Source organism: Falco naumanni, chromosome 3 (genome assembly GCF_017639655.2).
Source record: "Falco naumanni isolate bFalNau1 chromosome 3, bFalNau1.pat, whole genome shotgun sequence".
Classification (NCBI taxonomy): domain Eukaryota; kingdom Metazoa; phylum Chordata; class Aves; order Falconiformes; family Falconidae; genus Falco; species Falco naumanni.
Window position 1 is genome coordinate 76,661,024 of NC_054056.1, and position 13,314 is coordinate 76,674,337.

Below are 13,314 nucleotides of genomic sequence, written 5' to 3' on the forward strand. Positions count from 1 at the left end.
CATATGAGAATGATTTTAAAAGTACATATTGTACAGTCAGATTTTCATTACCTAACATAAAGAGACTGGAGTATCAGAGTTTTAACTGAAAAACTACAGAAAGAGCAGTCTAATGGACCTTCCTATTACTGAGAGATTGTTTCCCCTCACTCTGCGTAGTTATGCCCACATACACATTCAGACTTTTGTAATATTTGTTATATATACACTTTTAATGAGTTGAGTCCAATAAAGAGGGAGCAGGTATAATACTGGTGCAGTAATCAACTCTTCCCCTTTTCTAATCAGATGCATACATAATGAGGGATGGAAACTGAGGGAATTACTAGTAAAATGGTCATACGGTTTGAAAGCAAATTACAACAAGTCAACCTGTTTTTTCTAAAACTCAGAACAACAGAATTAGGCCCTGATCGTGCTTAAAATTTCAGAGATGTTAACAGTCTTGTCCCATAAATCCATCAAAGCACTGAGTCTAAACATTTTTCTTCAGAGGAAGGTTGCAATGTGATAGTGTACAGTGGGTTACCTATACTGTTAAAGCTGAACTGGAAGGTTGAGACCACACAACTTAGAGCCTCTCTGCTTGCCAGGTACTGCTTTAGCAGAGCAGATCACTGAACAGATATAAATACACTGGGTGAGTGTTCATTACAGCATGGAGGAGCAGAGTTTTAAACAGCTGTAATTCTGCAAGATCTGTACTTTCGTTAGGCACAAAAAGGGATACACGGAATTTATTCAGAGTGGCTTGGTTTTCAGTTTTGAGCAACTCCACCATTTGAATAATTAACAAAATTACCAGATTGAAAAGCAATGGCAAGAGGCAATGTAGAAGGGAGATAACATTGTCAGAAGAATCATTATTTCTGTCAATTTTATGAAGTATAGAATCACAGAATAATTTAGGTCAGAAGGTCCTTGGGCCCAAGCATCTGCCTAGAGCAAGAGTCACTGCAAAGTTAGAATCAACTTAGAGATTAGATATCTCAGGTTCTTGATGAGTGGATTTTTTTTAAAACCTGCAGCCATGGATATTGCACCATCTCTTCCTGTGTTTCACTAACCCCATTGTGAAAATTTTCTTCTACCTAGATGGAATTTATTTCACTGTTAACTTGTGTTCATTACCTCTCATTCCATAATTGCACACCTCTGAAAAGAGTCTGTCTCTGTCTTTCACACAGTCACTCATTAGTAGCTGAAGTGAGCGACTAGGCTCCCCTTTAGCTTTCTCTTTTTCAGACTCCAAACCAACGCTCTGAGCTTCTCCTCACATGTTTCATGCTCCAAGTCTCCTAATCATCTTTTTCATCCTCCACTGGAGCCTCTCTGTTTTATCAATGACTTTTGTTTGTACTGAAGAGCCCCAGAATGGACATAGTACTCCAGAGGCAGTGTCCTGAGTGCAGAAGAGAAGGGGAAAATTGCTCCCCTCAAACTGCTTCCTACGTATTTACTAACAGAGCCTAGTACACAGCTAGCCTTCATCAAGACAAGAGCACATTATGATTCATGTTCAGCTTGTCCCCTAGGACCCTTAAATCCTTTCCTGCAAAGCTGCTTTCTATGTGGTCATCACCCAGCCTGTGCTGTTGTTACCAGCTGCAGGGCTTCGCATGTGCCTTTGTTGAACTTCATTACATTTCAGCTGGTACGCTTCTCCAGCCTGCTGAGATCTGGATTCATAGATTTGAAAAGAGGTTTAATGTCTGGTTAAATGCAGTCCTTGGTACTGTGAAAAATCAGTGGCCACTAGGGATAACGTCACAACAAGTCAAAAAGTCACTGTATTAGTCATTTGTCGCTGCCCCTCAGATCTCAATCTTACCCACTGCATTTAGACAGAGCAGCTGATTATGAGTTCCATGGTTTTTCTATTGTAAAGCCAGGCAGTGGTATAAGCAAAGCAAATTTCTTTTGCATTGCAGTGGATCAAAAGCATGCACCCGATTATACCCCTTCAGGTAAGACTGGGTGAGTAACAGTCAGTCGAGTCAGTAACAGTCAAAGTAGTATGACCTCCTGCAGCCACCCTACAGTGACCATATTATCAAGTTTTTTAACAGGATCCCTTAGGAGCTGAAGCAGCCCAAGAGGATGGAAGTTCTTAATTTCCTTTAAGGGCAATCAACAGCAGCCATGGTAAAGAAACAAAGGTCTTGGCATCAAAGATGGAAACACATTGCTTAGCTCATTCAGCTGTGTCCATTCACAGAGTTTTCTTTTTTCAAATAATGGTGAAAATGAGACTTAGACTCTCACATCTTCACTATTTTTAATTCAACAAAAGCAAAAATTAACCATCAAAATTTATGGGGTTGTGCTGTAATGTTCTGAAGAGAAACGGAAATTGAAATGGGATCATTTCAACTGAAATGATCATCTAAACACATTTTAAGCAAGAGTAGACAAACCACAAAGCATAACATCGTAAAAAATTCACGCTGGCTTGCACACAGACATCAGCCTTGAAGGCCCAGACAATGAGCCTTTTGCAGGTTTCAGGTATGATCATGTGTTTTTTCTGCTACCATGTCAGTTACTTGGTAACAAAAATGTTTTATGCCATATAAACCAGAGTCCCTGCTACTGCACTGAAGTTACGTTGGTATTATTCAAGTCAACAGGAGTCAACCACTTGCAATGCTATAATATGGTAAAAAAATATCAAGCCGACCTTCAGGGGTTTTGGGGTTGTGTGGGTTTGGGGTTTTTTTCTTGTTTTGAGGGGTTGGCAGATTTGGTTTTGTTTTTGTTTGGCAGGTATTCTGTTTTGGTGGGGGTTTCTCTTTGTTGTGGGTGTTGGGATTTTTTTTTGGTTTGTTTTGTGTTTTTGTTTTTTGGTTTTTTTAAATGAAACCAGGCCTGAAAAATTCTGCCCTAAGTAGCCTGAAAGTGCAACTCAGTTAGGGACAATAAAAACTTCAAGCACCCAAATGAATTTGCTTCAGAAGTTAAACCCCAGGATCTATCATTTGCATTATAATGTGATGGGCTGTTCTGCACAACAAAGAAAAAGTCATAAAGTTGACAGAACTATTAGCCCCTTTTGAATAGATTACAAACCCCACCATTAACATGCAAATAAATATTTTCTAGAAGCCTTCATGGAGTGAGAAACACTTCACAGAGAGACCACAGGGACGCTATTATTCTGGTCTGGTGCTGAGCCACCTTGGGGTAGTTTCTGTATCAGCTGCAAGGCTCTGGTGTCACCTGCTACAGGTGAGATCTTGGACTGGCTGCTGCATAAGGCTGTAATTCTGCAACTTCATTTCCAAACATGATTACCTTGTCTGACAGAGATGTTTGGTTTTGATAACTAGGTGTTTACCCACAATTTTTGTGCATTGCAACCTACGCTTTACAGAGCTGAGACTCCAAAACGCCCAACAACCAAACATTGCTATAGCTGTGCTGAGTAACAATGGGGTGTATCAGCTCCCAGCGGCTGCAAAAAGGCTCTTCTGCAAGGGAAGGAGTAAAAAACACAGTACTAGACAGAACTGACCTGCCTGTCCATCAAAGGATGAGTCACATTGCAATATTGCCCCTCTAAACACCTGCACTGGGTGGCACAGAGGTAACCAAGCACAAAATCCTCATTGTTTCTGTCCTCTATCTCACACACGCAGCAGCAGGGCAGGAGGCCAGAAAAGGCCTAACCTTCACATCTGAGCCAGCTCCCCTATCTGAAACCACTAGTTTACCACTGTTATGAACCACCAGGAGGGGAGGAACAGAAAATGCCCAAGGTAGGATTTCCTCCTGGCACCATTCCCTTCCACAGGAGTTCACCCACCTCCTCCTTCATGGAGGAAGGGACGTAAAAAAAACCCCTCTCCTGCCAGCAGAAGACGAACTTTCAATGATTTCAGGGAAAACCCTGTCTTTGATTCTGAATGCATAGCTCTTGCCAAAAGCAACTAAAGTTTATACATTTCAGCACAGGCTGTAGTCAATTCTTGAACGTTTTACATTTCAAATGAGCCAGGTTCAGCAGCCTGGACACTGAAGTGCTCCATCTGCAGCGTATCGGCAGCAACGAGCATTTCTCCACTCTTGACTTAGAGGGAATGTTGTTACCAAGGAGGTAGTTAAGTCCATTTTCCACGGGACTATTCTTTCTGTTCAGGTTAAGACAAAGGGTGCCAGCTGTGTTAATGGGTGGTGAGCTGTGGACACCTGCTTTCTTGGCAGCAGATCAAAGCCACCACTTTGTTCACACCAGCTACCGAACAGCCACCTAATGGTATATGCCACCAACCTGAATTCACAATAATGTCCCGAAGTGAAAAGACTCCACATCTCTATATTAATCCTCTAAGCCCATTAGCTTCCTCTCCCTGCATCCAACTATATTTGGTTATTGGACTGGAATGCTAGAAGCAAACGCCCATCACTACCTAGCTGTAGGTAGATTGTAACACTGACTGTGACAGACTATCAAATAAGCAGGAGTCTATAGTAACAACATTTTTGGCTATTAACAGTTGGATACTTCTATCCTAAAAATCCTGACCACTTCTTGCAGTTGTTTTCAAACGTTGTGAGAAAAGTCTTTGCTATGTATTGCAGTCATGTAGACAGGAGTGGCATTTAATTTCTCAATATCAAATACATATCTGTACATTTCTACCATAAAAAGAATTCAAAACTAACGCTTGCTGCACTTAGATGCTGCACACAAGACACAGAATCTTCCAAAAATATATACATCATTAAAATTGCACCTAACTCTCAGAAAATTAAGTCTGTTAGCAAAAAAGCAATACAGTTAATACTATATATCTTTGTCTGTGTTTAATAATATAACGCAAAAACTTATCACATTTTCTTATATTTCCCAGAGGAGTGCATGCCCTGATAGTAAATGGATAAGCTATTGCATTTTATTTCATTTTTTGCACTGAGCAAACAGAGACGATACTGGTCTTCAAGTTAGCATAACTTTTCCCTAACGGGTAAGAATTCTTACTTAAAATGCACTTTGGAGAAATTTGCTACCTGTGTAACTCATTGGCCAAACACTTCATAGATGTCTTCATCTTGAAGTCAACTTCAAGTGGAATATTTTAAACTGAATTATAACAATACCAGCTAGGAAGGAGGCTTCTGCCAGAAATACAAGAGTATTCTGTCACAGTGGTGAAAATGGAGGTACAGCTTAGTCTTGGCTTTTGCTGAATAAGCGACAAATTCTAAGTACCCCCAAAATCAAAAAAAACAAAGGAACTTTTGGCAACTATAGTAGACTGGCCTAGTAAAAGTAAACACAAGAGACTCTGTGGACTAACCCCACTGTTATTTCTACGCCATTGCATAGAGGAGCAGCTTTGTCTCCAAAGAGTCTTCTGACACTGAGAAGTGGTATTTACATGTTTGTACCAAGAGTCAGAGTGCAAACTGCCTGTTCAACAAAATATTTGACACCTTCTGATCAGCAAAATACCCTATTTTTTTTTTTTTAATTACATGCAGTCCCACCCCTTTTTCAGCCTTGAGGAAGGTAGGAAGAGCAAAACCAAAAAAACCCGTCCATACCTGTTGTCTTGGGCACACCGAATTCTGCAGCCTTCCTTGGGTATCACCAAGCCCAAGTGCATCCTTAGCCGACAGTTGGTAGGCCCTGTGTGGGGCCAGACATGAGTCCCCGGGTGCATGATAGAATATTTGATCTGCAAGAAGAGAAAGGCAGGCCTTCAACACGTTCAGCTTCACAGCAACAGGAGCTCAGAACTTCATACATCTCATCCTTGATGATGGGCCAAAAGTACAACGTCACCTTTTGTTAAGAGTCTCAGCAACAACTGCTCTTTCTCATGCCCTAAAGGTGTTCAATGTTACAAAAACCATGCTGTGTAGTGTCTGTGCATCCAGGGGGGTGGCTGGGTGTAAAAAAGCATGTTTTTCATTTTGCTTAAAATAACCATACTTCAACCAAAAAAAATTTTCTCTCCTACCTACAACCAGAAAAAATATCTTCTTTCCTATGGAAAGACTTAAAGACAGTCTTATTATTTAAAAGGATGGGCTGCAGGAGACACAATGCCTGTGTCAGCCAGACTGACTGGCCCCTCTCAGATGACGACATGGCTGTGAAGGTCACAGTCAGCCTTGGCTGGAGCAACCATGAGCTGGTGGAGTTCAGGATCATGACAGGAAAGAGAAAGGGAAAAAGCAGGATTACTATCCATAACTTCAGGCGAGCAGACTTGGGCTTATTCAGGGAACTGCTAGGAAAAATCCCACAAGATACACTGCTGGAGAGAAGAGGGGTTGACGACAGCTGATTGGTTTTTAAGTATCATCTCATCCAAGCCCAAGAATGTTCATCCCCACGTGCAGGAAGCATCACAACCCAGACAAAACCGAAACACAACAAGGAAGTGTACAAGAGGTGGAAGCAGGGTCAGGTCACCCAGGAAGACTGCAAAGACACTCTGAGCATTCAGGGATGAGGTCAGGAAAGTCAGAGCTCTCCTGGTGTTGAATCTGGAGATGGAAGTGAAGTAACATCAAAGACGACAGCAGTAAAAGAAAGCCAAGGGAAAACATGGGCCTGCTGTTAAATGTGGCAGGCGATCTGACGACAGAGGACATGGAAAAGGCTGAGGCACTACATGCTGTCTTTGCCTCAATCTTTACTGGTATGACTGACCTTCAGGAATCCCAGGCACCTGAGACCAATGGAAAAGACTGGAGAAAAGATTACTCACCTTCTGTGGATAAGGATCAGGTTAGGGAACATTCAAAAAAACTCAACAAACTGGTCTATGGGTCTTGAGGGGATCCACATGTGAGTGCGGAGGGAGCTGGACAATGTTGTGAATCCATGCTCAATAATCTTTGAAAGGTCATGGCAACCAGCAGAGGTCCCTGAGGACTGGTAGAAAGCAAATGTTCCTATCTTCAAGAAGGGCAAGCAGAAGGATCGGAGGAATTATAGGCTAGCCAGCCTCACGATCCCTGGGAATGTGATGGAGCAAATAATCCTGGAAACCATTCCCAATCATGTGAAGGAAAAGAAGGTGACTGGGAGCAGTCAGCATGGATTTATGAAGGGGAAATTGTACTTTACCAGCATTCTATGGTGAGATGCCTAGCTTGGTGGATGAGGGGAGATTAGTGGATATTGTTTATCTCAACTTTACCAAGGCTTTCAACACTGTCTGCCATTAAGATCCTCAGTGACAAACTGATGTAACAGAAACAAGGCAAGCTGGCAGTGGATTGAAAACTGGCACTTAAACCAGGCTCAAAGAATTGTGATCAGAGGCACAAAGTCCAGCTGGGGGCCAGCCATCAGAGGTGTACTCCAGGGCTCAATAGTGAGTTCAACACAGTTTAATAGCTTCACAAACGACTCAGATGATGGGACAGAATGCATCCCCTCAGCAAGTCCGCAGATAATAGAAAATCAGAGAGGTACAGCTGATACACTACATTTTTTTTACTGCCATTCATAAGGACCTTGGCAGGCTGGAGAAAAGTCCAAACAGGAATCTTATGATGTTCAACAGAGAGAAGTGCAAGTTCTGCACTGGGGAGGAATAACCCCATGTACCAACACAAGCTGATGGACAACTGTCTGGAAAGCAACTTCCCCAAAAAAGACTGTGGGGGTCCTCATAGACAACAATTTGAATGTGAGCCAGCAATGTGCCCTTGCAGCAAAGACCAACAGCCCCAAAAGCTGCATTAAGGAGAGCTTTGGCAGCAGGTTGAGGGAGGTTATCCTTTCCCTCTATTCAGAGTCGGTGAGACATCTTGAGTGCTGGGTCCAGTTCTGTGCTACCTACTATGAGAGAGACATGGACATACTGGAGTAAGTCTAGTGAAGAACTGTAAAGGTGATTGAGGGATTGGAGCATCTGACAAAAGCGGAAGCTGACAGAGCTGGGACTCCTCAGTCTGGAGAAGGCTCAAGCGGGGATCTTATCCAGCTATATAAATACCTGATGGAAGGAGTGACGATGACTGAGGCAGGCTCTTCTCAGTGGTATCCATTGAAAGGCAAAGAGGCAATGGACACAGATTGAAATACAGGAAACTCCATTTAAACATAAGAAAACATTTTTCTACTGTACACTAGAACAGGTTGCCCAGAATGGCTGTAGAGTCTATCCTTAGATGCATTCATGACGACATAGTCCTGAGCAACCTGCTCTAGTTCATCATGCTTTGAGCAAGGGGTTGGAGTAGGTAATCTCCAGACATCCCTTCCCACCTCAACCTTTCTCTGATTTACAACACCACGATGAACAGGAAGTGTGAATAACGCATGACAGTGGTGAGAAGTGTCTTTCTAACTGAGAAATCTGCACATCTGGCTGGGACAGGGTAACTTTGATAAATCTTAGGGTTTAAGGTATTGCTTGCTCTCCAACTTAACAAAATCAGCAGAAGAGAGTGTTGTGTCTAATGTCCTAGTTGTTACCACTTTCTGAGGTTTCTGCTTACCAGCAGTTTCTTATGACAGCAAGTGATAAGCTCCAGTGGCCGTGGTGAACAGATGCTCCAACCCACCACCTCTGCTACACTGAGATGCGTTAACTTGATTGCCCTGTCAGGCCCTACTGCAATGCAAATACCTGGCTACGCAGGATAGTTACTAATATCCCTGAGACACTATTTTTTAAATGCTAATATACCAGCACTGCAGAGTGATGACTGTAGTTTATGCCACCTGTCCACATAGATCAGTCTAGAAGTCTGTGAATTATACGTATGAACTGAACTCAAGCACTATATATAAGTAGTTCCAAACTACTAATGGGTTTAAAACTATGGTTTTAAAGTAAAAATCTGAAGGGTTAAGAAATGCCCAGGATTAAAACTACCTGTGCTACTTCTAGTTTACAGCTATTTTTAAGAAGAATGACGTTATTTTGAATAATATGATCACTTGCTATTATTCTACACAGTCTCGCAGCAGCACTGAGCAGATAGTTCACCATTTTACACTTTTTATCTTTGTCAGTCCCCGAGGTACCCAAAGCATCCAAACGGTCTATCTACCACAAAATTCCTAATTTCCTCATTGTGTTTGTTCCCATTGCTTCCACATGCTTCAGTACATGAATAGAGATTAGATAATGTTTTAAATTTAATTTTACCAGTAAGAATCTGAGGCACAGCTACCATAAGACCAAAATTGTCCTAGACATCCCCTAACATTGGATGTAAAACTTAAGATTTCTAGAGCACCTTTTTTTCAGATTATTTTACATTTTATATGTTCAAAACACGTGACTACAGCTATAGCTGTAAACACACAATGTTTCTGCAAACCATATTTTGGTGATAACACGTGGGGCACCAAAAAACAATGAGAAAAATAGTGACTCTTCAAGAGAATTTGCTCTCTGGGATAGATATTTTGTCTATGGATGCCACAAAAAGCAGTCTTCTTGCTGTTAGCTGCACTGAGCATGATGACCTCTCTCATAAGTTATATTCACTACAACCAGCCTTTGCAACAAATCAATGGAACGGTAGCCTTGCTCATTCCCACAACATCAGCCATCTAGTGCACTTCTGCACATCAAAAGCAAGAGTCCGGTGAAAAAGCTGAACACCTGCTCTCAAGGCTCTGAATTAGGATTATGCTAGCACTGTGTTTTCCAACTTTTGCATCCCTAATTTTGCAATGTGAAGGTTATTCTCATGTAGTCACTACAGATAAAATACAACAGCTTGAAGAAAAATAAAAAGGCTAATGAAAAATTCTGTCCTACAGAATCACATGACATTTGTGTTGGGCCATTCACTCAGCTGCATATGTATTGATCCATACCATATAAGTCCACTGCATGATTTAATGAGATTGATTTGCAGCCAAGTAGTCAGTGTAGACCAGGCACTTGAAACAAACTTTGTCGGCACCCAAGGCCACAGCTTATGGACTTTACCTTAGGAAAGAAGCATATGACAGCAGTACTGTTGCTTGGCTTCCATGAGGTGATTCTCCTTCCTTCTAAAGAAGCCAAACTGGGGTAGATGGGTGAAGTTTATCACAGTGAGAATGTGGCTCACTGAATTAGCCTTGAAAAATTAGATTTAGACCAGAAAAAAAATATTTGAGGTTAGAAAGGATCTAATCCAACTGCCTACACAAAGCAGGGTTAGCTACGGGTCAGATCAGGTCACTTTGGGCTGAGGTTTAGTAAGTCATTATTTACTGGTTGACCCATGGCAAATAATTTACCTACCACAAGCTCCTAGGAAACACAAGGTAAAATGACTCAACTAAAGAGCCCGTAGGAAGGCTTCAGCTAACATATTTCACCTTGTATTTGCTGAGGGGGCATATTTTTACTGTTAACTTCATTGTGTGCTTGAGGCGTCGTTAAATATACCTGGTTTAACAAGAGCAAGGTCATGCATGCCTTTATACGCATTCCTCAAAATCACCTGCTCCCAGCATTAGGAATTTGCAAAACTGAAGAAATTTTCCAGATACCTGCCCTCTTCTGCAGCCAGTAGCTTCCGGGAATCTTTCCAATAAAGCACATGTTTTCGGAACACTTTTACAAGCGTTCTCATTCTTTCTTCCTAGTAAAAATGATGGATAGAGTATTGGTAAGAGCAATGAAAGAACATTTCCTTGTTCTCTGATTTGCAGAAGAGCAACAAAACCGTCAAAGAGCTGACAATGAAAGACAGGTAAATATTATTACTCCCATTTTACAGATTGTGAAACAGCAGTACTAACATGCTGCAATATCAGAACAGCCTGCATATCTTTGCTTTTAAATTATTTGTGAAGACGAGGCTTCCTATCATTTTTTAAACATGATCCTAAAAGCATAAACATTAATGAGGCTGCACAGAAAAAAAAGATGAAAAATGCTACCAACATCATAGCATTTCAACGCCAGATTATATTTTGATACAAATTGCTTTTAGTGTTTTATTTTATAGTACTCTCTTATATGTAGAGTCTCTTAAGAATATAAGGTTGTTCCAATAGTTGGGCCTCTCACTGCACAACTCAGGGACAGGGCATCAGGTTTCTTAAAATCATATTCTTTTACTCATACCATTTCTGAATGAGAGATCTCACCTAGCTGACAACACAGTATCGAGGATGCACCTTCTCCCATCCTGCCTTTGCTCAGGCTGATCTGCACCACGCATTACCGTGCAAACTGCTGGCAGCCTTGGCAGAAGGGGAGTATTACCCTCAGGGGATTCTTAGAAGTGCTTGGGGACAACATGGTTTAGAATAAAGAACTCTTGCTCAGTGTCACTGGGGTCCCAGACACTATTTTATTAGTTCCCTTCTTCTCCAGATTCAGCAATTACAAAAACAGTTCTGAAAACTATCTGTGTTGCTACTCCTTATTCCACTATACTAATCTGAAAAAGTGAAATTGGGGAAAGAAGAAATATAAAATGTTTTACCTTGTTGCCATAAAGTAAACTGGCTCCAGTCTCCTTTTTCTCGTAGATTCTCATCTTCAGGCAGGAACAGGCTTCTTTTTTTATCCATCACAGCAAGCCCCTCATCCCGAATGAGCTTCCAGTTTTTTTCTAAGGACTGTTGCAAGAGTCATGTTACTGCACTGAGAATTTACTGTGTTTGCCTTTAGTACCATTTTTATTTTCCCCTGCCATTTTTTTTTAATCTAAAAGCACTAAAAAAGCGTTCATCATCGTTATCAAGTTTCTTTGTATTTAATTCCCCTCTGACAAGTTAAGGCAGGAAAAACAACTTTCACAGTATTCTTCGGATTCAATTACACTGGGCTTGTAAGATTTCAATAATCCCCAGACTCTTGCAGACTAGGTCTAACTTTGACTTGCTTTTTTATTAGCCTAAGGGCTCTTTAACAGATCATTTTATATTGCAAGCTAAGAAGCATATTGATCTTCTTAAACAGTGCACGTTACCTGGAAGCACTCCTGCAACTAGAAAACCACTTCTATAACCTGAACTCCAGGTACTGGCAGAACATTACAGTTCAAATAGGACAAATGTAAACACAACACTTAAGTTGGAAGTTATGATTTAAACCTTCAAAAAGGTTTGCAGAGATTCACTTACACATGCTGATGCTATTGAAAAAGATCAAATATGACTCGAAATGCCATACATTTTATGGACACAACCATTAACAATGTGTAAACTGCCTTAAAATTCATACATACCAAAACCACAGAACAGTAGAATTAAAATTTCTGTTCTCTGCTGCCTTAGGACTTTCTATTTTTAAAAATCAGGTAGATTATAAAACCTTTTATACTACCAATAGTAAGTCAATTTAATGTTATAGCAATACAAAGGGAAATCCCCACAGTGTAACAATGGATCTGGATAAAGTAACTTCCATTTCCCAGTCACCTACTTTGTTCACTAAACCTTATTTTGGGTGAATAGTTTTCATTTTTCTTTTGTGCTCTTGAACAAAGCATTTCTATAAGACATTTTCAATCAATTTCACACTGAATTTAGGCTAAGGTGTGTTCCCGCACTACCTCTTTACATGATGCATAAAGCTGAATAAAAGTCAAAAGTCTGTATGACACTGATCAGACTACATGGTATAACGGCCCTTTTTTAGCTTTAAAACTCTGTATGCTTATTAGCTTTCCCACTTAAATTAAGCAGTTGCATTTTCTACTTGAGTTTTTTCACTTAGAAGACAAGCTGATCCCACAAAATAGGCTGTACACTGATATATCATCAAAGGCTCAGCAAAGCAAGCCATGGCTAGAACATGCTGTCTATAATACAGCTACTTTCTACCACTAGAACATTTTTAGGTAGGCTAAGACCTATGAAAATTAGGATTGCATTTCTGTTATTATGGTAAACTTTTCTTCTTCCCAGCAAATTGTTTTCCCTCTCATCCAACAGTAAAGGGGAAGAACACTTACTTTTCCTGGTGCATTCACCTTATTCTTTCCCACTGGTGGGTTCCCATAAGACTCATTTCATGGTTAACATTAAGTAGAAATGTCCTTTTAGAGTATTTTTGGAAAATTGACTTCCAAAATGCAGGGTATAAAACAGATTGAAAATTTCCACCTAATTGGTGGAATATGGAAAAGATGAATATGGGAACAGTGCTGGTACTGATTCAGTGCTACCATATCTACAAAAGGCAATACCAGCTTGAGTACCTCATTTGGCAGTGGCTGGAGAAGAGAAAGAAAAAGTTAACTTTGTTTACACCAGCCTCAATTTAAATTGTACAGATCAACAAGACGTAATATCTTTCAAAGTTTTCCAAAGTGATTCTCTGTTTCCTCAAACTCCTCATACTCCCTCATCTGTAAAAAGGTAAGAGGGAACATTCACCC

The 13,314-nt window shown here is 40.7% G+C and overlaps 1 protein-coding gene across 10 annotated transcripts in view; it reads right to left on the reverse strand.

The window, feature by feature from the left end:
* The window catches only part of ASPH (aspartate beta-hydroxylase), a 123,709-nt gene that overhangs the window by 13,163 nt on the left and 97,232 nt on the right, over positions 1–13,314 (reverse strand). For all 10 annotated transcript variants that reach the window (XM_040588679.1, XM_040588685.1, XM_040588684.1 and 7 more), the window contains 3 exons: positions 11,413–11,548; positions 10,469–10,560; positions 5,548–5,681 (listed from right to left, as the gene is read on the reverse strand). In XM_040588679.1, the coding sequence (XP_040444613.1) occupies positions 5,548–5,681; positions 10,469–10,560; positions 11,413–11,548 (362 nt within the window). The remainder of the gene's footprint in view (positions 1–5,547; positions 5,682–10,468; positions 10,561–11,412; positions 11,549–13,314) is intronic.